This window comes from Macrosteles quadrilineatus, unplaced genomic scaffold, assembly GCF_028750875.1.
Source record: "Macrosteles quadrilineatus isolate MER2022 unplaced genomic scaffold, UCM_ALF_1.0 Scaffold_188__1_contigs__length_204418, whole genome shotgun sequence".
NCBI classification, from domain to species: domain Eukaryota; kingdom Metazoa; phylum Arthropoda; class Insecta; order Hemiptera; family Cicadellidae; genus Macrosteles; species Macrosteles quadrilineatus.
This window is the reverse complement of record NW_026542781.1, coordinates 26,715-54,646: the sequence shown is the minus strand read 5'-3', so window position 1 is coordinate 54,646 and position 27,932 is coordinate 26,715. Positions and strand designations below refer to the sequence as shown.

General features: G+C 38.4%; 1 protein-coding gene across 1 annotated transcript in view; it reads left to right on the top strand.

The window, feature by feature from the left end:
- Positions 1–27,932, top strand: part of LOC128982204 (succinate--CoA ligase [ADP/GDP-forming] subunit alpha, mitochondrial-like) — a 75,621-nt gene that overhangs the window by 26,196 nt on the left and 21,493 nt on the right. The window contains exon 3 of the mRNA XM_054401266.1: positions 8,188–8,409. Within this exon, the coding sequence (XP_054257241.1) occupies positions 8,188–8,409 (222 nt within the window). The remainder of the gene's footprint in view (positions 1–8,187; positions 8,410–27,932) is intronic.

Below are 27,932 nucleotides of genomic sequence, written 5' to 3'. Positions count from 1 at the left end.
ACAACGCCCCTCAGACAGATGAGTGTGACATGTGGTAGGCAACGTGTTTACACATTCACTACTAGGTGTCACAACGCCCCTCAGACAGATGAGTGTGACATGTGGTAGGCAACGTGTTTACACATTCACTACTAGGTGTCACAACGCCCCTCAGACAGATGAGTGTGACATGTGGTAGGCAACGTGTTTACACATTCACTACTAGGTGTCACAACGCCCCTCAGACAGATGAGTGTGACATGTGGTAGGCAACGTGTTTACACATTCACTACTAGGTGTCACAACGCCCCTCAGACAGATGAGTGTGACATGTGGTAGGCAACGTGTTTACACATTCACTACTAGGTGTCACAACGCCCCTCAGACAGATGAGTGTGACATGTGGTAGGCAACGTGTTTACACATTCACTACTAGGTGTCACAACGCCCCTCAGACAGATGAGTGTGACATGTGGTAGGCAACGTGTTTACACATTCACTACTAGGTGTCACAACGCCCCTCAGACAGATGAGTGTGACATGTGGTAGGCAACGTGTTTACACATTCACTACTAGGTGTCACAACGCCCCTCAGACAGATGAGTGTGCCATGTGGTAGGCAACGTGTTTACACATTCACTACTAGGTGTCACAACGCCCCTCAGACAGATGAGTGTGACATGTGGTAGGCAACGTGTTTACACATTCACTACTAGGTGTCACAACGCCCCTCAGACAGATGAGTGTGACATGTGGTAGGCAACGTGTTTACACATTCACTACTAGGTGTCACAACGCCCCTCAGACAGATGAGTGTGACATGTGGTAGGCAACGTGTTTACACATTCACTACTAGGTGTCACAACGCCCCTCAGACAGATGAGTGTGACATGTGGTAGGCAACGTGTTTACACATTCACTACTAGGTGTCACAACGCCCCTCAGACAGATGAGTGTGACATGTGGTAGGCAACGTGTTTACACATTCACTACTAGGTGTCACAACGCGCCTCAGACAGATGAGTGTGACATGTGGTAGGCAACGTGTTTACACATTCACTACTAGGTGTCACAACGCCCCTCAGACAGATGAGTGTGACATGTGGTAGGCAACATGTTTACACATTCACTACTAGGTTTACAACGCGCCTCAGACAGATGAGTGTGACATGTGGTAGGCAACGTGTTTACACATTCACTACTAGGTGTCACAACGCCCCTCAGACAGATGAGTGTGACATGTGGTAGGCAACGTGTTTACACATTCACTACTAGGTGTCACAACGCCCCTCAGACAGATGAGTGTGACATGTGGTAGGCAACGTGTTTACACATTCACTACTAGGTGTCACAACGCCCCTCAGACAGATGAGTGTGACATGTGGTAGGCAACATGTTTACACATTCACTACTAGGTTTACAACGCGCCTCAGACAGATGAGTGTGACATGTGGTAGGCAACGTGTTAACACATTCACCTCTAGGTATCACAACGTCCCTCATACAGATGAGTGTGACATGTGGTAGGCAACGTGTTTAACTTTGTGGGCTTGTTCTTTGTTACCTTGGAGACCAATCAATATTTACATTTAAAACTCTCAGCTCAGAACTTTGAAAGCCTGCGGGGCAAAGTCCTAGATCAATATCTTATCGAAGCAGGAATATTTCTGTATGTGATGTGGAAAGCAAAAAGGGACCTCTTGTCGGCGATGCAAAGTTTTCAGTACGGCCGATATAAGTAATTACTGTAAGGTCAAAAATATCAAAATTTGGATTTTTATAAGTTGTTACTAGAGGACCCATGCTGCTCCGCAGCGTTAAAATAAATATAATATCCGAGAAATAATCACATTTATGATTTTTGATTGAGTAATACAGTATCTTGAGCTTAACTGATTCAAAGGATCAATAGCTCAAATTAAAGCCTATAATTTAGTGATTATATAGAAAAACATGAACAATACAGGAGCTATTAATTTTTAATCGTAGATAACCCTTATCAAAAATAGTTTTTATGTTGGTTGTTCGCCTTGCGTTTGCTTAAAACTCGTCCGATTTGAATAAGTAATAGCTCGAATGAAAGGCAGTATTTCACTGGAGGCGCTTAGACCAAAATATAAAGGATTATATCATTATAACTTGTGAAATACATCTTGAATTGAAATAAGAATTCGAAAAAAATCAAATTATGTTTTTTCAGTAGGTAAATATTTGCCGATGCGAACTCCCATTAGAAATACATGGGGAGCAATTTTGTTTACGTGAAAGCCAAGTGGGATAATATATAATTTTATGCCGATGCTTGATGGCAAATCTGTGCGTGCATACCTTCAATTTGAGATATCAATCATGAAAGTCGGTCGGGTAGAAGAGCTAAATGAACTTGGTAAAGAGAAACCAAACTTAACTCCCATAAGAAATATATGGAGAGCAAATTTCGTTCACATATAAACCTCAATTATGAAAATCGGTCGGGTAGAATAGCTAAACGAAGTCGGCAAAGAGAAACAAAATTATAACTCCCATAAGAAATACATGTAGAGCAAATTTTGTTTACATAAAAACCGAGTGAAACTATAGATAATTATATGCCGCCAATGCTTGATGGAAAATATGTGCGTGCATACCTTCAATTTGAGACCTCAATCATGAAAATCGGTCGGGTAGAAAAGCCAAACGAACTCGGGAAAGAAAAACCAAATTTTTTTAATCTATAAGTATAAAAGAGGATGTTTGTATATATATATATATATTTGTTTGGCAGTGATAAACTCAGACACCGCTGAACCGATTGCCACGAAACTTGGTACATACATGTAGAATTTCATGGAATAGGTTTATACACCATCAATTTCGTGATCCGTCCAATCGGCTCCACCCCAGTGGCTCTGGAGTTTCCCATGTTAACCTTATGAGAAATGGAATTAATGAATCTTAACAGCTGTTTCAATTAAACAAGTTGGTTCTGTTCTATGATGTTCAATAGCATTAAAGTTACAAGGATTACCCACAGGGTGCAGCACTATTATTTCTTTTACATTTATGACAACAGCTAATTTGCAACCAAAAGGTGAGTGAGCGTAGCGAACGAACTTCAACCTGGAGGCGAGTTAGCGTAGCGAACGAGGTAACCTGAAGGCAAGTGAGCGCAGCGAACGAGCTCCAACCTAAAGGTGAGTGAGCGTAGCGAACGAGCTCCAACCTTAAGGTGAGTGAGCGTAGCGAACGAACTTCAACCAGGACGTGATTGAGCCATGCAAACGAGATCATCTTGAAAATTAAGAAGTTAAACGGGGCAAAGCCCGCGGGTTACAGCTAGTAGTATATAAGATACTTCATTTAACATAAATCAGGACAGTATCGGTTAATATATCGAATCGAAGATGTAAAAGGTCGAAATAAGAAATAAGCAAACCAACTGCTGTTCGAATGTACGAAGGTTTCAACTGACTACAAGATCCACACAGCTAGTACTATTTTATAATTGATTTTGAATACACATAATATCCTTTTTAACCCTTAGAGTGCCAGGCAAGAAATAAAAGTAACGCTCAAAAAATGCCGATGATTTTTCCCGAAGGTCGCGCTAAAAATGCCGAGCGCGATCTGGCGATTTTTAGGTTAAAATTTCGTAAAAATTGAATTTTCGATATTTCGACCAACGAAAATCAATGTATCGCATCTAGTAACTTTCGACTCAATGTTAATATATGGGTTAAAAGAATCTGAGTATCCATTCGGCTGTTATGACAACTGTTCGATCATTACGAAACGTCCGGTCAGCCGGACGTTGGCACTTTTGGCTCGTTCTAAAAACGTCCGGTCGGCCGGACGTCGGCACTTTTGGCTCGTTTTAAAAACGTCCGGTTCCCCGGACGTTGGCACTCAAAGGGTTAAAGTAGTATTTTTTTTCTTATGGCCTATTGAAAAGTTTAAAACTTGTCTAAATAATGTTATTATGGAAATTGCAGTGTTAAATGGTTGATAATGTTGACATACCATATTTAGTTAAACGGTATATATTCTTGTTTAAGCTGAATTCCACTTCTTGATTTTTACATAATTTTTTATGAACATTTTGATTTTTCTTGCAATGGATAGTAACAGAAATTTCCTTCATACACGTACGCATAAGCTTGAATAACAGGAGAGGTACATTATTAAACACCATAGTTAACCCGCCCGTGATCCGCCACGGGAATATTGCCAATAATAAAAGACATAATAATTAACAAATACTGTTTATCTTTGTATTTTATTTAGTGGCTGCTTAGTCTTTTTACATGAAATAGAACTGATAGTTGGATTGTATAAACTATTTATGTTAATCAAACCAATATATCAGTTTAACCAAATGAATGTTTCATTTACATACAAAAATAAACTAAAATTATGTTCAGTTTTGTAAAAAAAAGTGCTTAGTGTGTATAAAAAACTGTACCGATACTTTATTTTATCGATTTCCGTATTCCATGTTGTGTCATCAACATCAAAATTAATATTTTAATGTCTTTTACTTTGTGTGCTCCAACTGTGGGATCGAGTTGTCGAAACACAACGACTGCTGGTTGGCAGTAGCTGGTAGGTAAGGAGCACCCGGGGTTTGGGGTCTAGAAGTGAAAGTTGTGCTCTGTCGATCACGTTTGGGGAAACACCCTCGGACGTCAGCCCCAGGGCCCAACTCACACACATGTCACCCAATCGCGGGAACAACGTTCTGTCTAAAACTGGTTGAACAACATCCTGCTTAAAATCGAAATGACCCATGTAGTTCGGATAAACTTGGCCCAGCGTGCCACCATCAGTTCGGACCAATGCCCTAGGTACTACAGACTCTTAAGGGATAAAATACCATGAATTCGCTAAAATTAATAATAGCTTAAAAGAGTAGATATTTTTAGTCATTATTCAGGGTGTCTAGTAGTCGGGAAAATCGGGAAAGTCGGGAATCGGAATTGAATTTCAAAATGGTCTTGAAAAGTCGGGATTTAGTCTTAAATTTGATTTCAAAGTCGGGAATTTTTATGATTTTGCCGCGATCGTCGTCTTCCGTTTACGTAACCGCGAAAGCCAATGATGATTGTCCTCACGGCCTCGGGAAATGTTCACGATTTTGCCGCGATAGTGGACGACGACGATGACGTTTCCGTGACCGCGGGAGACGACGATGATATCTGCTCGGCCGCGGGAAATCTTCATGATTTTGTCGCGATCGCGGACGACGACGATGACGTTTCCGTGACCGCGGGGGATGACGATGACGTTTCCGTGACCGTGGGACACGACGATGATATCTGCTCGGCCGCGGGAAATGTTCATGATTTTGCCGTGATCGCGGACGTCGACGATGACGTTTCCGTGACCGCGGGAGATGACGATGACGTTTCCGTGATCGCAGGAGACGACGATGATGTCTACACGGCCGCGGGAAATGTTCATGATTTTGCGGTGACTGCGGACGTGAACGATAACGTTTTCGTGACCGCGGGAGATGACGGTGATGTCTAAAATGCCGAGGGAAATGTTCATGATTTTGCCGCGATCCCGGACGACGACGATGACGTTTCCGTGACCGCGGGAGACGAGGATGATGTCTACACGGCCGCGGGAAATGTTCATGATTTTGCCGTGATTGCGGACGTCGACGATAACGTTTCCGTGATCGCGGTAGACGACGGTGATGTCTAAACAGCCGCGGGAAATGTTCATGATTTTGCAGCAATCGCGGACGACGACGATGACGTTTCCGTGACCGCGGGAGATGACGATGACGTTTCCGTGACCGCGGGTCTACACGACCGTGGGAAATGTTCATGATTTTGCCGTGATCGCGGACGACGACCATAACGTTTCCGTGATCGCGGTAGACGACGGTGATGTCTAAACAGCCGCGGGAAATGTTCATGATTTTGCAGCAATCGCGGACGACGACGATGACGTTTCCGTGACCGCGGGAGATGACGATGACGTTTCTGTGACCGCGCGAGTCGACGATGATATCTGCTCGGCTGCAGGAAATTTTCATGATTTTGCCACGATCGCGGACGACGACAATTACGCTTCCGTGACCCCGGGAGATGACGATGAAGTTTCCATGACCGCGGGAGATGACGATGACGTTTCCGTGACCGTGGGAGACGACAATGATATCTGCTCGGCCGCGGGAAATCTTCATGATTTTGTCGCGACCGCGGACGACGACGATGACGTTTCCGTGACCGCGGGAGACGACGATGATGTCTACACGGCCGCGGAATATGTTCATGATTTTGCCGCGATAGTGGACGACAATGATGACGTTTCCAGAAACTACGGGAGACGACGATGACCTTTCCGTGACCGCGGGAGATGACGATGATATCTGCTCGGCCGTGGCAAATGTTCATGATTTTGTCGCGATCGCCGACGACGACGATGACGTTTCCGTGACCGCGGGAGATGACGATGAAGTTTCCGTGACCGCAGGAGACGATGGTGATGTCTAAAAAGCCGAGGGAAATGTTCATGATTTTGCCGCGATCCCGGACGACGACGATGACGTTTCTGTGACCGCGGGAGACGACGATGATGTCTACACGGCCGCGGGAAATGTTCATGATTTTGCCGTGATTGCGGACGTCGACGATAACATTTCCGTGACCGCGGGAGATGACGATGACGTTTCCGTGACCGCGGGAGATGACGGTGATGTCTAAAAAGCCGAGGGAAATGTTCATGATTTTGCTGCGATCCCGGACGACGACGATGACGTTTCCGTGACCGCGGGAGACGACGATGATGTCTACACGGCCGCGGGAAATGTTCATGATTTTGCCGTGATTGCGGACGTCGACGATAACATTTCCGTGACCGCGGGAGATGACGATGACGTTTCCGTGACCGCGGGTCTACACGACCGCGGGAAATGTTCATGATTTTGCCATGATCGCGGATGACGACGATAACGTTTCCGTGATCGCGGGAGACGACGGTGATGTCTAAACAGCCGCAGGAAATGTTCATGATTTTGCTGCAATCGCGGACGACGACGATGACGTTTCCGTGACCGCGGGAGATGACGATGACGTTTCTGTGACCACGCGAGTCGACGATGATATCTGCTCGGCCGCAGGAAATTTTCATGATTTTGCCACGATCGCGGACGACGACAATTACGTTTCCGTGACCCCGGGAGATGACGATGAAGTTTCCGTGACTGCGGGAGATGACGATGAAGTTTCCGTGACCGCGGGAGACGACGATGATGTATACACGGCCGCGGGAAATGTTCATGATTTTGCCGTGATCGCGGACGACGACGATCATGTTTCTGTAACCGCTGCAGTCAATGATGATGTCTAAACGTACGGTACGCGGAAGATTTCATGATAAAAAAAACAAATTTGCTAGTAAGAATTTTTTATTGCTGCATTATTTCTTTACTTGAAAACACCACATTATCATAATACTACTTTATGACAAAGACAAAGAGTTGGTGTGGTATTATTTAGTAAATTTGGTTATGCTATAAAAATTGGTATCGGTTTCAAGAATCGAGAATCGATACATTTTGGTATCAACACCCACTAATTGTGGGAAAAACTAGTCTTGAAAAATCTGGAATTAGTCTTGAAAAGTCTGGAATTAGTCTTGAATTTTATAATGGAAATAAACTAGACACCCTGTTATTGATTTACCAAATCAATAAATAATTATCAAATCTTATTACTTTATCTACAATTGTAAAAAACATATTACACCATTCCGGGACTTTTCAATCATACTGTATTGTAGAGTTTTTGTATGCCTAACGGTTACAGAAAAAATTCTAAAATGGAAATTTTGCTGCGACAGGGGTATTTAGTACGTTGCTAGTCTTCTGTAGATGGTTTTTTTGTGTAAGCATATAATGTTTAGGTTTTAATATTTTTCACAGTGGCCTAAGGCCAAATTTCAATATTTTTGTCAAATTTCAATAAAATGTTTTAACTAAAAGCAAAAACTTGTTTTCCCATAACAGAGCCCAGCTTAAATATTATTTTTAGCATACAACTTAAGATATGTCTAACTATTTAGAGGAACTTGTTGGAGCAGTTATTTAATCAATGTACGTGTAAACGTAATTGTGTAATTGTAGCCTAGTATAGGATAATTTAAAGAGATATGAAAACATAATTTCTGTGAAAGTTCTAGCAGATTTGACTTGTTTAGCTTACTGTACTGTGACAGGCTAGAGATGCTACAGGGGCAGAAGCCACTGTAATATACGTGCCTCCGCCTGGTGCTGCTAAGGCCATTATGGAGGCCATTGACGCAGAAATGCCGCTGATTGTCTGCATCACAGAAGGCATCCCTCAGCAGGACATGGTCAAGGTCAAGCACAGACTCGTTAGACAAAACAAATCCCGCCTGATTGGACCCAACTGTCCTGGCATCATTGCTCCTGAACAGGTCAGTGCCTTAAGTAATTATTCTGTTAAAGTAATTACTCGCAAACCTGCTGCTTGATAATTTGAACAAATTATGACTGGGCCCCCTATAAGCAAGAGTGGATCCAGAGAACTGGTTTGGGAGGGGCGGTCGGCAAATCCAACCTCCCCCTCCAACACGCCAATCAAATTTGAGCACCTTATAATGTGTCTGCTTGTCCGCTTTTGGAATGAGGGAACACTCATTGAAATAAATCAATTCTACAATCCATTTGAACATGTAGGCCTAAGTTTTAGTTTATCATCAACTGTTAATTAAAAAAAATTATGGGACAAAGTTTGAAATGACTTAACCTAAAACTAACACTTCTGAAATGAAAAAAAAATTGCTGTCTAAACATACACACTTTAATAAAATTGAATCTTCTAAGACAAAAACTAACAAGTTGCAATGAACAAAACTAAATAGGCTCAAACTAAAAATTCCAATCTTCGATTACTGCATTTTCCGAAACGATCAATAACTGCGTCTAAATTTACCTCAATGTCTCTATGTATTTTCATTTAGGCTAGGCCTGTTAGCCTTTATTCTGCAACCTACTCCACTTTTCTACTCGATTTTATAAATATAAATTTACCTAATAATAGATAATCAACATTCCAATAAAATTACAAAAAGATATATTTCAGTTCTAACTTATATTACAACAATCTCATGGGCTATGACAGTTAACTTTTATTTTGGTCTAAGTTTTATAGATGGGCTAGATAACAATTTGGAAAACAATGATCTTAATCTAGGGGTTGGTTCGTGCCGGGTATGAAATTCTGATAGGCTAATTTACTTAATTTTTACTAATGTAGGCTACTAAATAATGAGAGTCATAAAATTTAGGCTTTAAGTTCTTAGCTTGAAACAGTCACTTGAATTTAGGCTATTCACAATGATGTGATGGTGGTTGGAAATTAATGATGATTTTTAAATGTTTATTGAGTTTGATATTACCAATTTCTGTTGAATACTTACCTATCTTCTTTCTTAATGTCTCTTTATCATCGATATTTCTATATGTTATGCATGTTAATTTTCTAGACTTTTGACTATTTAAGTTAATCACTGGAGACTTGGCTCCCACATCCATCTCTATCTAGATCTTCCATCACAAGCACATTTCATTTTCTTTCTTCTAGGTTTATTACAACAACAATGTAACCTAACATGTGTTATACCTAGACAGTATAATGGGAAATATTTTAATTTATGACCCAGGCACTTATTTTGTTTTAGCATGTACAGTTTTTATTCTTCACTAATTTATATTTAATTACACTTAAATATATATATTTTTAAATACTGTAATTAAAAATATTGAAGGTAATTTAGTTACAACTAAAAGAAAACACTATGTGTGTCTTGTTTGTAATAATTTAGATTAAGTTAATAAAATTTGGTTCAGGTTTGTACCTTTAACTTACTTACTATTAAATAGTAATAAATTTTATTATGCTAAGTTAAGCCTAGATTAAATATACTTATAGCAAGACAAATGATTAAGCTGAAGAATTTCTTAACAATAAAAATTTAATGAACTAGGAATAAGATATTACAATGATGAATGGGGTTTGATATTTAAATTAACAGATAAGTTAAGTTACAGGGTCCCCATCTTTGGTTTAGCCTAGCTCAGTAAAAACAGAACAATGAGTTCATAATAATAAGGTATATCAGTTTAAATTACATAAATCTCAGGGAGGGGAACTCGGCTGGCTAAAAAGATCTTCAAATATTTTAATTTATGAAATAAAATATGTTAATTATTATGAAAAATGGGATAATTTTGATATTGCTCTTAGGCTTGGATAGGTAAATTAAATAAGTCCAACAATGAATAGGCCTAGAATGTGGAAAATTTATCAAAGTTGAATTTAGTTCTCTTGTTCATATTGTTTTTCTATTCTTGATGAAAATAAATTAGTTTTTGAATTCAAATAATTAGGTTCAATCAGAAAGTAAATAAAAATAGGTCTGTATTAAGTTGAATTTCTTGAAGTTAGGATAAGCCTTATGCAAAATGGAGAGTTCTCACCAGATCTTCAGTAACAGTGTCCAATTAATATAAATCTTGAGGTGGCAGTACAAATTTGAAATGAAAAAAAAATGTATATGTAAAAGCTAAACTGTTCTTCTGTTGTTAAGTTAATGTTAAGTTAAATAATTTTAATCACTTTGGCTTTTTAAATGTTAGGGATTATACCCTCACTGAATTTAAGGTGTTGATGCTGCCATGTCCCAATAGAGAAGGGGGAAAATTTTAATTTCACACAGGATGTTGATCAGTTCATTGTTGAAGCCAGCTGTCTTCTTTCTTCATCACTTGCACATGCACTAATAATCAGGCGTTTGGATAATAATTCAATGTTGGGGTTTTAGAAATAATCTATACTATATTAATAATTTTGGATAAAAGTGTTATTGCAACTATTAATCCACTTGCTAGGGAGGTTCCCGTGTGCATTTCATGTATAGAAAAACACCCTAAGGGATCATGTAGGCACCATGTGGGTTATCATTTTTCACGTGGGTGCCAGCTTGGCAGAGTGGGCATAACCTCAGAATCCGCCATTTTAAAAATGGCGGCGGCATTTATTACATGAAACTCATCTGGAGCTTATATCTCGAAAACGGTAATATATAGCGAGTTACTTTTATAACAACAAATGCTGCTTACACAATAAGGAACAACTTTTGTATTTACAAAAATGCCCTAAATATAACTATTTAGGAGTAGTTGAGGAATTTATGTTAATTTGACCTATAAATTTTTACTCTGTTTGACAAAAAAATTCTAATATCTTAAAAAAACTGTTTTTTAAATTTGGCACATAGCACTAATTGCTCTTTACATCTAAGGTCTAAATACCCCCGTCGCAGCAAACCTGCAAAATCAGCAAACATTTACCTGGCTGCATTTCTACTAAAATATTAAAATTGACCGATTGATTTCCTATTAAAATGACATTGATTTGTAATGAGTACTTACGTTTGCTGCTTCAGGGAAGGTATTGAGGTGTTTTTTTAATATATTTTTATTGAAATGTTGATAGCTTAGTATGAATGAAACAACATTTTGAAATTTGACTATAATCTATACTTATAAAAGGCAAAGCCCTCACTGACTCACTGACACACTCACTCACTCATCACTAATTCTCCCACTTCCCATTTACCTAGGAGGCTGAAATTCGGTACACCGATTCTTTGGGCATTAAATAGGAAAACTAAGTAGTTTTTATTCTGATCGGGCTTTCGGGCTCCGCCCCAGTGGCTCTGGAGTTTCCCATGTTAACCTTATGATTTTTCATATTTAAAAAGAATTAATGAATCTTAACAGCTGTTTCAATTAAACAAGTTGGTTCTGTTCTATGATGTTCAATAGCATTAAAGTTACAAGGGTGCATATAAAGCATACCAACAGGGTGCAGCACTATTATTTTTTTAAATTTATGACAACAGTGTAAAGTTCTTTAACCTTTGTTTGGTAAATAAGTAATAAATAAATGTCCAGGGTTTACAATGATGAATACCTATAAACCTTTTATTAGTCAAATTGTACAAATAAGTAGGGTTATAAATTTAGATGAAACTCTTAATCTCAGGGTTCTAGGAATGTGCCGGCTTAAAGTAGGCTTATGTGATGTTGGATAGGCATAAGCCTAATGTTCATCACAAGTTATATACAGTTCAATTTACACTTTTGAAAAGAAGAAAGTTCAAATTTTGAATTTAGTAAAATTATAATTTAGGTAAAAGTTCAAAACGGCAAAAGCCAATAGAAATTTTGGAATGTGAGTATTTAGCAAAGTACAAGTTCAGTTTGATCTCACCCAAAAGTTTATGGTAGTCTTATCAACAAATATATTTCTTGAGGTAAAAAAAAATGATATGTATTAAATAATTGAGAAAAATCTTGATATTTTAAATACTGTAAAGTTAAATCACCAATTAAAAGTTTTAAATAATCTTCCTGTCTTGCTTCTTCATTACTTATTCTCAATTGAAAAAAATCTTGATTCTTGATGTTCAATTTCATACATCTGTTTCAACAATTAGTTCACTGGTTTCTTGATGTCACTATTCACTGTTACTTTTATGATTGGTTGGTATTATATGAAGAGTATTTTAATCACATTTTTGAAAGTGAAAGAGAAAAATAATTTTGTAAAATAATTCAAACTGTATAAATAACTTCCAGTGATTATAAATTTAGCTTATTAAATAAATGACAGTGTTTGATGAGAATGTGAAATATGGAAATTTACAATAGGTGGAACCTTTTGCCCTTTTACTGCATGTAAACACATGTGATAATTTAGAGGTATTAATTTAGCTAATAGTAGGCCTAGGTATTTGGATACATAACACATGGTTTATTAACATTCAACTTATATACAAATTCAAAAGTAAACAATGAGGATAATTTTGGAACATCTCAAATATCCCCTCAGAAATCTGGTATTTGAGTATCCAATACTAGATTTCGAATAATGTGAACAAAATTATCATAGAAAACATTAATATTTGAACTGGAAAATACTTAAAATTAACAAGTTGTATCTTCTGAATAAGAGAAAACATAGTAATGAACAAGGTGAAACAAAGAAAAGTTTATTCTGGGCCTTTGGTTCATCAGTGCTTCCTAGTTAAAGCCTGATGATTTGGATTTATATAATTGGTAGTTCCGGTAGTAGGATTGCTTTTGTCTATAATTGCAGAACATACTTTGGACTGTTCTTGAGATGGGTACTGACGTTCTTCACGGTGTGGTGGGTTGGTGTTGTAGTTTGGTCTCTGGGAGTTGTAGTTTCCTCTTCCTCTGGAATTATAATCTTTCCTGTAGATGTTCTGTTGTCCACTGCTGTAGTTCTGTGGTTGACTGTATCCCCTCGAAGACTGGTTGTAAGAGCCATGGTTGTACTGCTGGTTCGGGCGAGTTGGACTGTTTGGCTGTCTGTTCGGCTGGTAGTGGTTACGATTACCCTGTTGGTTACTGTAATTGTGAGTACGTGGGTGTGATGGTTCATAGCGGTTGGACTTTGAAGTCATGGTCCGTTGGTGAGCGTCTTTGAGGTCCTCTCGTTGTAATAGCAGCTCAAACTCGTGTACCGTGGTGACATTCTGGACTCGTCTGGCATCTTGTACTGATTCCGAAAAATGGTCGGACAGGATTACAACGATTTCTTCGTCGGTCAAAGGAGGTGTTATCGATCTTAGTGTCAAGACTTTCTCTATAAAATATTCGGCTCTTGATAGTCTGCCATCCTGTTGATACTTTTCAACATCGATTCTTTGCTTGATACCACGTTGAACCTCGTGACTCCAAAATTTGTTCAAAAACATTGCCTCGAAATCGGTCCAATTTTTTATTTGATATTTGACCAACTCAAACCATTTAGATGCGTGGTGGTCAAGACATTGTTCAATTACATCCAATAAATGTTCAGACTCATTGTTTGATTTCTGATTGTCAACATTCCGTTCGTAAAAACGTTTAAGCTTACTCAAAAATTCTTTTGGATTTTGTGTCTTTCCATGAAATTTAGGTGGGTTAATGTCTAGGTAATTTATGTTAGTTCCCGGACAAGTAACATAAAGAGGTGTTATTGTACTAGAGTTGATTTGGAAATCTGTTGTTCCATGTTATTAATTCGATAACTATGGTTGTCTGTTATTGAATTTAGTTTGACCAAGTTCTCGTTCTGTCCTTCGATTTTAGTAACTAAATCGTCATTTTGTTGTTTTAGGTTACTTTGGCATATATTTATCTGTTGTTGCAATTTAGAATCAAAATTTCGGGTTAGGTTATTGCTCAAAGTAGCAATATTTTGATCAATAGTGATCTGATTAGTCTCAATTTTAGTATTTAATTCATTACGGATTTCTTGAGATTTAATTTCGATCTTTTTGTCAACATTCATTTCAATCCTATTTATTTTGAGTGAGTGTTCAGATAAGGTATTGTGGATAGCTTCAATTTCAGACTTTACGGTTTGAACATCTGATTTGAGATTAGTTATTTCGTGAGAAATAGCATTTACGTTATTTTCTATGGATTTAATATCCTTTTGAAGGTCATCTCGCATCAAACTAATATTTTGGTTGAGTTCATTTTTGAGATCATTTAAGCGTATATCACTGTCTTGTTTGATTGTGTTCATATTTTGGTTTACTAGATTATTTATGTCTTGTTTCAGTTCACGAAACAAATATGTAATTTGTGTTAGGATGTTTGAATCATTAGTGTTGCCGATCGGCTGGTGTGACTCATTCATTGGATTGGTCAGTGAGCCAGTTTTGTTTGGTTCATTCAACTGCAGATCAGCTGTTTCGTCGTTATGGTCGCTTGGAGTAGTACACATTTTGTCACGTGAAGTCATACTGCCTTTTTCTGTCTGACGATCCAGATCCGCCATCTTGATCTTAGGATTAGAACCTACACTGTCGTTAACCTCAATAACGTCTGTTTCTAATGGATTTCTATCGCTTTCCAGACCATGAAAAATAATTGATTCTGGGATTCCTCCAAATAAAATATGATGATAATTGTTACTTGTTTCAACATTATTTGTAGTGTCTATAGTTACTAGTGTATTTGAATGTGTTTCGTTGGTTAGAGTTGCTTGACTAGAATGTACGGTGTTGCTTACGGCATCTTGGTTGCTAGTATCATTGTTGGTTGTAGTAGACCTATTTCTTAAATTATATGCTTTATCTTCCATAATATCGTATTATAGTGATCAATAATAATAGTTCAATATATGGATGAGGTGTTGTGAATGATATCTGGTTATGGATGTGCACACAAGGTTAGTTATTCTTATGCTTAGAATTTAGGTTGTCATAACTTAGGCCTATTACATCGAGATAGGTTTGGAAGTTATTTTGTATTGGATAATATCACATAAGCTACTTTTTTACCCCACGTTGGGCGCCAATGTAAAGTTCTTTAACCTTTGTTTGGTAAATAAGTAATAAATAAATGTCCAGGGTTTACAATGATGAATACGTATAAACATTTTATTAGTCAAATTGTACAAATAAGTAGGGTTATAAATTTAGATGAAACTCTTAATCTCAGGGTTCTAGGAATGTGCCGGCTTAAAGTAGGCTTATGTGATGTTGGATAGGCATAAGCCTAATGTTCATCACAAGTTATATACAGTTCAATTTACACTTTTGAAAAGAAGAAAGTTCAAATTTTGAATTTAGTAAAATTATAATTTAGGTAAAAGTTCAAAACGGCAAAAGCCAATAGAAATTTTGGAATGTGAGTATTTAGCAAAGTACAAGTTCAGTTTGATCTCACCCAAAAGTTTATGGTAGTCTTATCAACAAATATATTTCTTGAGGTAAAAAAAAATGATATGTATTAAATAATTGAGAAAAATCTTGATATTTTAAATACTGTAAAGTTAAATCACCAATTAAAAGTTTTAAATAATCTTCCTGTCTTGCTTCTTCATTACTTATTCTCAATTGAAAAAAATCTTGATTCTTGATGTTCAATTTCATACATCTGTTTCAACAATTAGTTCACTGGTTTCTTGATGTCACTATTCACTGTTACTTTTATGATTGGTTGGTATTATATGAAGAGTATTTTAATCACATTTTTGAAAGTGAAAGAGAAAAATAATTTTGTAAAATAATTCAAACTGTATAAATAACTTCCAGTGATTATAAATTTAGCTTATTAAATAAATGACAGTGTTTGATGAGAATGTGAAATATGGAAATTTACAATAGGTGGAACCTTTTGCCCTTTTACTGCATGTAAACACATGTGATAATTTAGAGGTATTAATTTAGCTAATAGTAGGCCTAGGTATTTGGATACATAACACATGGTTTATTAACATTCAACTTATATACAAATTCAAAAGTAAACAATGAGGATAATTTTGGAACATCTCAACAGCTAATTTGCAACGAAAAAATTATATACCTATTATATACCTAAATACCTGGAGGCGAGTTAGCGTAGCGAACGAGCTAACCTTAAGACAAGTGAGCGCAGCGAACGAGCTCCAACCCAAAGGTGAGTGAGCGTAGCGAACGAACTTCAACCAGGACGTGATTGAGCCATGCGAACGAGCTCATCTTGAAAATTAAGAAATTGAACGGGGCAAAGCCCGCGGGTACAGCTAGTATATCCATAAACAAGCAAACCAAAACAGTTTATTTATTCTCCTTAGAATAACATGGTAATTTTAAATTTAATTTTTTTGTTTAATTATCTCCGTAACTTTTGGGCATTTAACGCTTCAATATACAAAGTTATTTCTTTTTTGAGCTCTACAAAATGGTGTCGTTCATTATAAAATTTCGTGTTTTTAGGGTCGAAAATCGGAAAAATCCATTTTTACCCCATAAAACTCCCCATAAACCCCCGTTTCCATAGTCCGATCGTGCTGGTTTGATAGTCCAAATTCGTCTGAAAACGTAGGTTTACACGATTGTGATAAATTGCATTAAAATTGGATCATTTTTGCTCGAGTTATCAAATTAAGTCGTAGTTCTGTCTTCGGATACAGATGTCGTAGTGTTGGCTTTACACTTTATGAATGGATTCTCTTCGGAAGGTTAACAGGAATTGTGGATGCGACTTGGTTCAGCTAGAACTTCATGATATGTACTAGTTCATATTATAGCAAACAGGCTTGGAAATAACCTTTGTTCAGTTCTCTCAGCACTCCATATTTTAACGGGTTGTGACTTTGCCAGCAAATTTGGAACAAAGCGTGCTACCCTAAAATGTAATCCAAGTACTTTGCTAATGGACTTTGGAAAAGATGGGGTGGAAGAGATAGAATAAAGTTTGAAAAACACAGTGAAGTATCTAGTTCACATTTAAAAAAAGGATACTCAGTGTGAAACTATGAATGATCTAAGACACTGGATATACGTACACTGTCACTGTACAACGAATACTCTTAAAGAACTGCATCCTTTGCTCGTGAAGAAATTCTGTCTAGTCTACTAGACAGCATATCTTACGTGCTTTTTATTGTACATACATCCAAATCCATTGCATGGAAGAACATGTTTTTCAACTCGATCCTTTGTGTTTTGGACACAGTGATGGTGGTTACTCTTTGCCGCAATGCTCACAAGTATATTGTGAACAGTTTCATTTTTCTGATGACTATAAAAGGGAACAGATCTAATTCTTCTCAAACCAAAAGGCGTATAATTTAGATCCAATGGCTGCGCTCAAATTTTACGATCCACGAAACTAGTTCAATATCAATACAATCAGTCCGAAGCAGCCTACCACCAAGGACAATGTCAAGGTACTGGTTGTGTTAACGAGACGTCAATGCTTGGCCGATGCACCAACTTTGCCGCCAGTCCCGTTCCCGCTCCATCGCCGTTTTAATAATAAATGTTAGACATAAGACATATTTTATTTACACAATACGTTCTTTATAAAGTACATTTCATACATAAGAACAGGTGTTTCGTCATAGTGATGTATTTTATAGTAAAATTAATAGTTAAAATAACTAAAATAAACTCATGTAGGATATCAGAGAATTTTTATCTACATTATAAGGTTCTCCAAAAATTCGTCAAGTGAATAGTAGGCTTTCTCAATTATTTTATCTTTTATTTTATCTTTGAATTGAGTAGCATTTAAAGTTTTAAGATAAGATGCATCCGCTACTTTGTTTAGCGCTCCTTTTCTATACTGCACTGTAAAGTCATACTGTTGCAGCTCAAGAACCCATCGCGCTAATCTTCCTGAAGGTTTTTCGAGATTCATTAGCCATTTCAAGGCTTGATGGTCTGTAATTGCTATGAACTTATACCCTTCGATGTAAGGCTTGAATTTCTTTACCGCCCATACTAAGCTCAAACACTCTTTCTCAGTTGTAGTGAACTTTTTCTCATTATCTGAGAGTAATCGATGGCGTAGGCTATAACTTTTTCGTTTTTCCCAGAGTTTTGTGTCAGAGAAGCTCCTAAGCCATGATTTGAGGCGTCTACTTGAATAACAAACGTTTGGTTGCAATCCGGGCATGAAAGAACTGGTGTTTTTGTCAGTTTTTCTTTCAGTGTAGCAAAAGCAGTCTCCTGGTCGGAACCCCATTCCCATCGTACATTTTTCTTTGTAAGTTTCGTTAGAGGGGCTGATATCTTAGCAAAGCTTTCAACAAAGCGACGGTACCATGAGGACAATCCGATGAAACTTCTTACATATTTAGGACATTTAGGTGTAGGAAACTCTGTAATGGATTTTACCTTTTCAGGATCGGTTTGGATACCTTGCTCGTTAATTACGTGTCCAAGGTATTTCAATTCCTTTCGATAAAACTTACTTTTTTCTTCATTCAAAATAAGTCCTGCATCCCTGAGTTTCTTGAAAACCTTACTCAATAGCGTTAAATGTTCCGAGAAGGTTTTAGACACCAACACCAGGTCATCTAAATAAGCGAAAGCATGAGGCTCAAATTCAGGACCAATGATTTGGTCTAGTAGGCGTTGAAATGTAGCGGGAGCCGAGTGAAGTCCAAAAGGTAAAACTTTGAACTGAAAGAGACCTCTTCCTGGGATCGTAAATGCCGTTATAGGACGACTCTTTTCTTCCAATGGAACTTGCCAGTATCCTGACTTAAGATCAAGTGTACTAATGTACTCAGCTTGTCTCAGTTTGTCTAAAATAGCTCCAATCTGAGGTATTGGATATGCGTCACGTTCACTTACTTGATTAACTTTTCTAAAATCAATACAGATCCTTACTTTACCACCAGGTTTCTTTACGACTACCAATGGACTACTCCATGGACTATTTGATGGTTCGATTATATCATCAGCGAGCATTTGATCGATTTCCTTCTCGATAATCGCCTGCATAGCAGGGTTTCGGGGATAGTACCGCTGCTTGATGGGATAGTCTGATTTTAGTCTAATACTATGTTGGATTAAGTTCGTACGACCCGGAACTTCGTTAAATAGAGCAAGTTCTTTATCGAGAAAACATTCTAGTTTTTCGTTCTCTTCTTTTGAGAGAGGTGTAACAGCATTACACTTCAAAATGTTCGTAGCTCCTGTTGCAGGTGTAACACTGGATTCGTTACAGTTAACTGTAATCAATTCTAGAGGAATGATTAGGTCCATTCCTAGTATTATGGGTACAGACAGATTAGGTACCATTATAGCTCGAACTCGAGTTTCTTTATTTCCAACTGAAAATTCAAATTCATAAACTTCGTCAACGGTACGTGTAGATTGGTCGGTCAGACAAATATTTGTTTTTACCATCTGAGGTTTTATATCATGTTCTCGAAGATAATCGGCAACATCAGTTCCGATTAGAGTGATCATTGAGCCCGTGTCTATCAAGGCATTAAAATTTACGTTCTGAATTTCGACTGTAATGAAAATCCTGTTTTTCGATTCATTAACTTTGGAACACGTGTTAAAATTGAAATTTTTAACTTTGTTTAGCCAATTTTCCCACTCTATTGAGGTGGTTTTATTGTAGCGAGACTCGGTCCACCTCTTGTTTTCCGGTCTCGATCTGAGTTTCCCGCCTTACACGGACATTTTGTGGTTAACACACCCTCTCTTTTGCAATTAAAACACCTTATAACTTTTGGGTGTCGACAGTCCCGAAATCTGTGTCCTCGTTCATCGCAATTCCAGCAAACGTAATCCTCTGAATTGTTGGCATTATTGTTACCATTTCCTTTATTACGCTTTAAGCTTTCTACATATCGTGTTTCTTCTTGGGATTGTCTCGCAGGTCGGCTACTGTTAGGGTAGAAAACTTTGGGAGGAGGTGTCCTTTGAGCAAACGTCACACGTGATTGTTGTTGTGATCTGTTGTTAGGACTGTTTATTCCACGAGTCACTTCCTTATTTTGAAAGATAGGTTGCTGTGTTGGCTTGTGTTCCTTAAAGTAAGGTCGGGATTCGATAGCATCAACTTTATACGGAGTAAACGCTTTATTTCGTGGATTGTATGCAGTTTCAGTAAACAATGATTGAGCATGATTAGGCGGGGGCCGAAAACTTCTTTTATCCCGTAGATAACTCTCATAACCTTCGGCTAGATTTACCAGATCGTCCTCGGTGTAACAGTGGTTACGTCTTACTGTTAACTTGTATTCTGGTCGCATGTTAGTGAACAGACGGTCGAGTATTTCGTCCTGTGAATAGCCTCCTCTCCTACGCATTAGCGTGGTTAAAGCAACAACAAACTTCCTAATCGATTCATTTTCACCTTGGGTCCTCTTCTCAATCTCTTCGGTAAGTTTTCTTCGGTAATCTGGAGGGAAATAATTTTCAGCAAAGCTAGTGACGAATTCCTGGTAAGTGGCCCATTGCGCCTTTTTATTCCGGAACCATAGTAAAGCGTCTCCTTTCAACATGTCGGGCATTGCTTTGAGCAGAAGTGGCGGTGGTATATCATAAGATTCAGCTAACTCATTTAGTCTCTCGATAAACAATACTGGTTGATGTTCACCATCGAACTTTAAGTTCCATTTCCGTACTTGATTGCAAACTTCTGCCACAGCATTTAGATTTCTCGTCGGAGCATAGCTTTTAGCAAATATTGTCGAAGCATCAGGTAATGTGTACGCTGACCTAGGTTCAAAATTACGTTCTGGAATGTCTCCTTGAGGTAAACAAGTAAATTGCATCCTACTGTCTACTGGTACAGATTCGAAAGTCTGCTCTCTATTTCCATACGAACTATGAGGAAGGAATGCTGTAGGGCCGTATTCATATAATTTATTATTCAAAGGGTCTGCCCTTGGACCGCGCTGGTCTGCTCCTGGCTGAGCTGTGAACATCTTTTCTTGTACTGTACGAAAATCAGCCGCGGGTGGCAGGTTTAACATTTCCCGGATTCTTAATTCCTCTGATTGCTGAGTATCGTATGCATGAGTTGAAGGTAGTCCTCTGTTAAAAGTAAAAACCACATTGGTATTTTCCTTCGTTTGAAAAACTGGTGCTCCTAACAAATCGTCAGCTTGTGTAGTATCAAGCTCCTGTTGATGTATGGTTTGATAATCCACCAATCTACTAGTCGTAGAGGGAACATGCATAAAGTCCATCTCCTTAGTTGGACTTTTTCTGATAGCAGTTACAAGTTGTTTTCTTAATTCATCAGTTTTACCTTCGTCTGACAAGTTATAGTCCCTTAAAATTTGTTTAATTGCATCTTTGGACAGTTTGTAAACCCAATTAACTCTAGAATCAGATTCGAGCGGAAGTAGGAGCTCACTTCTGGCCTGTGCCGTTGTAGTGGCTGGTGTTAACAATTCTTGGGAGGTAGTTACTACTAAAACATCAGTCGTGGTAATTAATTCCGGTCTACAGGTCGCAGCAACATTAGTGGACGGAGTTATCGTTGTTGGGGTGGTTGTTCTCGTAGTCGTCGTCTTGGGCTTAACAGCGGTTGTGGTAGTCGTTCCACCTGTCATTCTGAACGGGCGCCAGCAACTTAGTTGCAAATTTTACGAAAATTAATCTTTATTGTGTTCGAGTAAAAGTCCCTGTTCGCGGGCGCCAAAACCTACGACGTATTTCCGGGTGAGGCGTTCGGAAAATACGCGAGTCCGGTTTTGACCCGGTTGCCGGATAGCTAGTCGCGCTGGGTTGCGGTTCCAGGGGTCGAAATGTCTAACGAATCGACAGTAAAGGGCGGACTAATATTCTGAAAAGAGAACGGATGGCTCAGACAAAGGGTAAGAGATATAAAATCTCCAACAATCGAACCCACGTTATCATCATTGCCATATTTGTTCTCTATATGGAAAGAAAGGTGCGCTGCGGGCGAACCACAGTTCGGGACGGAGTGCTGTGGGCGAACCACAGTTCGGGACGGATTGCTGTGGGCGAACCACAGTTAGGACGGATCGCTGTGGGAGAACCACAGTTAGGACGGATCGCTGTGGGCGAACCACAGTTAGGACGGATACGTCGATCTTGGGGAACGGGAAGAAGCTAAGCTGCAAAATATGATTATTTCACACAAACACCTACAATACAGTTAAATAAAAACACGCTCACACTAGTAATCGCTGAAACTACAATCACCTAAAATACCGTTATTCAAGTCACACACATATTATAATAGTCACTACTATTAACATTTCAGCACCAACAAACTTCCTCCAACACCTGCAACACCTGAAATATAGTTATATAAAGCACACAAATGTTAGTAACCTATTTACACATGCTGTGGGCGAACCACAGTTAGGGATCAGGGAGTGCTGTGGGCGGACCACAGTTAAGGATAGGTTATTATTGCTAAGAGCTGTGGGCGAACCACAGGGAATTATCGCTAACTACAGCTAATTTCCGTGGGCGAACCACAGGTATTTATCGCTAACTATAACTAAATGCTGTGGGCGAACCACAGGGAATTATCGTTAGCTAAGGCTAAGTGCTGTGGGCGAACCACAGATAGGATCGGAGGATGCTGCGGGCGAACCACAGGGAAAGGTTATTATAACTAAATATAACTAATTGCTGTGGGCGAACCACAGGGTATTATCGCTAACTACGACTAAATGCTGTGGGCGAACCCCAGGGTATTATCGCTAACTACGACTAAATGTTGTGGGCGAACCACAGGGTATTATCGCTAACTACGACTAAATGCTGTGGGCGAACCACAGGGAACTAAAGCTAACTAAAGCTAATTGCTGTGGGCGAACCACAGGGGATTATCGCTAACTACAGCTAAGTGCTGTGGGCGAACCACAGGGAATTAAAGCTAACTAAAGCTAATTGCCGTGGGCGAACCACAGAGATTAAAGCTAACTATAGCTAAGTGCTGTGGGAGAACCACAGGGAATTATCGCTAGTTAAAGCTAATTGCTGTGGGCGAACCACAGGTAGGATCGGGGGATGCTGCGGGCGAACCACAGGGAAAGGTAATTATCACTAAGTAAGACTAATTGCTGTGGGCGAACCACAGGGAATTAAAGGTAACTAAAGCTATTTGCTGTGGGCGAACCACAGGTAGGATCGCAGGATGCTGCGGGCGAACCACAGTTCGGGATGGTTTACACAGATATTTACACAGATTGCACAAATAGGCTAGTATCTCGATAATTCAATCAAATAACACGTCTTGATGTCGCACAGTATTTACCTGTCACACTACAGATAATTCGTCCCACAAAACGTTAGATATCTTCGATTAAAGCCGTTGAGTTAATAATTTAAAACCACACAACACACAGTAAATAAGACTACAACAGCTAAATGGTTTCCTCGTATGTGTGAGGATGAGAGATACGGTAAATTCCTTTGAATGTAATTATTGTTCAATCGAGTTCAGTTACTAATTACATGTAAAAGTATCGAATTATGTGAGAGGCAAAATGTCAATGTATAGCTGCAATGATGTTAACTCTTGATCAATGCTAAATATACTGAACAATTAGCGCAAGCAAGTTTTACGTTAAGCTGACTATCAGAATATTCAATGAAACTTGATCTTGTACTAGACTTGAACGAACGGTACGACAAATGTCTATTTAAAGCAAGGTGATGACTACCTTATACAGAGTCGTCGTACTTGGTCCTCGGAGACCTGTGCGTGGTTGACAGTCGTCTGTCTCGTGCCCTCGTAGTGGGTATGGTCGACTCCCTGACTCGACTATCAGGTAACGTGAAGTCTGCTCTCTCGTGTCCTGGCCTCGACTGTCTCGAGGAGCTGCGTATGGTGCAACGGCCGGGGACGACGCTTGTGCGCAGGTCCAGTCGGGCATGCGCAGAGCGCCCGGCCCTGTGCGAATGGAAGCCGCCGACTCAAACGTTGGCGGGATTTACAAATTGACATTTGTGACATTGTATTGGAGCTAAATCGGCCCCTTACACAAAAAAATCTTATGGCAAAATTTAACATGTTACAGTGTAGGCAACTATTATCGACAGTGCTTATCAGTTTAAAGATTCTTTAGGATCGTTGGGTTGTGTGACAGTATTATTTGGTCGACTCGGGTTTTGTTCAGCTATCATATGGTAAACTTGATTTTGTTCCTGTGTAGGGTATCGTTTTCCATCGTTTTGATTACTTTGTTGTTGACGTGGATTAATTCTGTTTTGGTTTTCTGGTGGTGGTAGATAATTGGCTCTGCGATCTTGATGTCTTTCGTAGGATCGATCGTTGGATTGAGGTATTTGGTGTGGATAATGGTTGTTTGGAGTGTATGTTCTGTTGTCATAATTATTTCTATTTGGGTATGATCCCCTCCAATCCTTTTGGTATGAATCTCGGTGGTTGAGGTTTCTCCTCGGATGGTCATTGGTCCTATTTTGTGGATTGTTATTTTGATTTGTTGGTTTTGATTGGTTTCGATTCTGATGTTCTTTGATGTCTTCTCTTAGTAATAGGGCTTCAAATTCTTGTATGGTCTTTACATTTTGGACGCGTCGTGCATTTTGGATGTGTTCTTCGAAATGTTCGCACAAATAATCCACTATTTCTTCTTCATCAAGGGGTGGCGTCAATGATTGTAGTGTGAGGACACGTTCTACGAAGTACTCTGATCGAGACAAATTTCCACCATTTCGGTATTTTTCAGGCTCTAAACGTTGTTTTATCACTTGCTGTGTGTCTCGACTCCATTATTTATTCTCAAACAGGTGTTGGAATTGTTCCCAATTTCTAATGCCGCCTTTTACGAGGTTGAACCAACGTGCAGCGTGATTTTCAAGGCTGGTTTCAATCAGGTTGATGAGAAACTCTTTGTCGTCAATATTTGGATCTTTCCTTAGTATACTCTTTTTATAGTATTTGTGCAGCTTAGCAATGAATTCTTTTGGATTATGTCCTCTGCCATTAAATTTTGGTAATTTCATATCTGACACGATTCCAGAGTTTCCGTTACATGTAACATAGATATGTTGAGGGGACGATGTTAATACTTGTCCATGTTTAGTGATATTTTGTTTTAGTTCGAATCTGTTCACTTTGTTTTTGTGGATTCTGTTGGATAGTTAATATCTCTTGACCTTGATTTTCAATAAAGGTCAACATTGACTTATGTATTTCTTGGACATTTTGTTCCGATTTTGATGTTATTAGTTGTTCTTGTTCCAACCTAAATTGATTTATCTGCGAATGAGTATCATATTTTTGTTCTTGTATTTCCATATTCACTTTTTCAAGAGTTTGAGTATTATTTTGGATTATCATGGACTTCATTTAGGATTTTTGTTCTTCTAGGTCTTGGATTAAATTTTAACGTATTTTGGCATCACGTTCATATATTTCTGATTTAAATGTTTCTTTCATTGTAAGGAACTCTTTGGAATGTTGAATTTGAGTTAAATGTATCTGATCCATTTCCTTACGCATGTTTTCTTGGTTAGTTTTAATGAATGTGATTTTTTATTCAAGGGAAATCTGGCACTGTTGAATCTCACGCTGAATTTCTGATTTTAAATGATCATTTTGTAATTTTATTTCTGTCATTTCAGATTGTATTTCTAATTTTAATGTATCATGTTGTGAAATTATTAATGCATTATTCTGTTGAACCATTAGCATTAATTGGATAATAGAATCATTCATGTTTATTTCACTCGCAGTGGTTGGAGGCAGTGATGCGTTGTCTGTGATTGCAGTCGTATGTTCATTCGTTGTCGATGTGGTGGCTCTGATAGTGACGTCACTTACATCAGCTGATTTGTCTGTCTGTCGTTGTGACGACGAATATTCATCTCCGCCGTTCTTCTTCTCCTCTACACCAAGTCCTTCTGTGTCGAGTTCTTGTTCCACCATTCCCTGTGTTCCCATTGGCTGGTGTGAATTCGATGCGGATGTAATGGCGGCGTTGTCTTGTGCGTCTGCTGTGTTGTCTGTTCTAGTGACGCTTTGTGTATGAATTTAGAATTGAACTGTTTATGATGTCTAGTAGGGGGTTAATTAGTTCTTCCTTGCAGTATTTTATAACAGAGTTCGGGACTTCATCGAAGCCGCAGACATTTTTAGAATCAAAAGTTTTAAATATAAGAGTCTTGCAAACTCGGCACTCGATAACCTGGCAGTCTGGATAATTCGGCCATCACCTGGCTCAGAAAATTTTTGATTTTTTGAGTCCGAGTTAAACATGGACTCAAGTCAAATCATTCACAACTCGTACCAAGGATTTGTTGTACTATATCTGATGACTTAATACTGACTTGTAATATAAATATAAATAAATAAGGCAGCTAAAAGGAATACAAATTGTATTGTTATTATTTTTAACCCTAGTTCCTGATAACCTGGCATTTCACAAACTCGGCACACTTCCAGTCCACATTACGCCGAGTTTGCGGGACTCTGCTGTATTGTTTAATTCGGTTTTGTTTATTGTATTGAATTTTGATAGAATTCCTGGTGAGGGTTCTTGAGAGGTTTGAGAGTTTTGCATTTCTTCTTGTTCTTGCGATATTTCCCTGTTGTTGTGGGAGTTTTCAGCAGAGCCTCCAAATGTGATAAAATAATCGTTAAAAAGTTCACTTATTTCTTCTAGACACGAGATGATTTCATTTCCCTGCTTAAGCATGATATTTTCGCTGTTGTATGGGTTTTTATTTATTTATTTGTTTATGAATCTCCAGATTTTTTTATTTTTGTTTTTTGATTCCTCAATTTTAGATGATATTTTTGACATTTTCTTTAATTTTATTTCAGAGTCATACTTCTTTTTTGCCTATGTATAAATAGATTTATCCTCAGGCCTATTTTTTGTTTAGTATCTTAGGTGTGACTGAATGTTTCATCTCCTGTCGTAGATCATTTATATTATCATCATAAATGAATTCATTTATGCCTTTATTGCCATTTTTTAAAGTTTTGTAGGTCTTTGGCATGTGTGTCTGCATAATTTCCACGATGATTCTTAGGAATATATTATATTTTTCCTCTGTGCATTTCTGTTGATAAACTATTGACCAGTCCACCATTGATAGTGCATGTTTTACATCAGATAGGGGTTTAATTGTTATTTGTCTTGAGTATTTTTTATCTTTGATAGTTTAGGATTGAAAAGGCTTATTTTGCAGAAAACTCCGAGATGGTTGGATATGAAGTTTTGTGTGGTTTCGGATTTCATATTTGCAGGGCTTATATCTGTGTAGCAACAGTCTATACTAGTTTTTGTAGTGTGTGTAATTCTGGTGTGGGGCAGTTCTTCTATTCTTATGTCAAAAGGATTAAGTAGAGCAGTAAGGTCTTTGATGTTGCTTTTGTCTTTGTCGATTATATTTAGGTTTGAATCGCCCATAATGATGATCTTCTTCCGGACTTGAATGAGTGTGTAGTAGGTTTTGCAGGTTTGAGAAAAAAGGTTGTAAGTCCCCATTGGGTGGTCTGTAGAGTCTTAAGATTAAAAGGTTTCTCCTTCTTTCCTTAATTTCTATTGCCGCGAATTCTATATTCATTTCATCTATATAGGTTTCCATGTTTACTTTTTCCACATTCAGTGGCATTGCTTCGATGGTGTAGATAGCTACCCATCCTACAC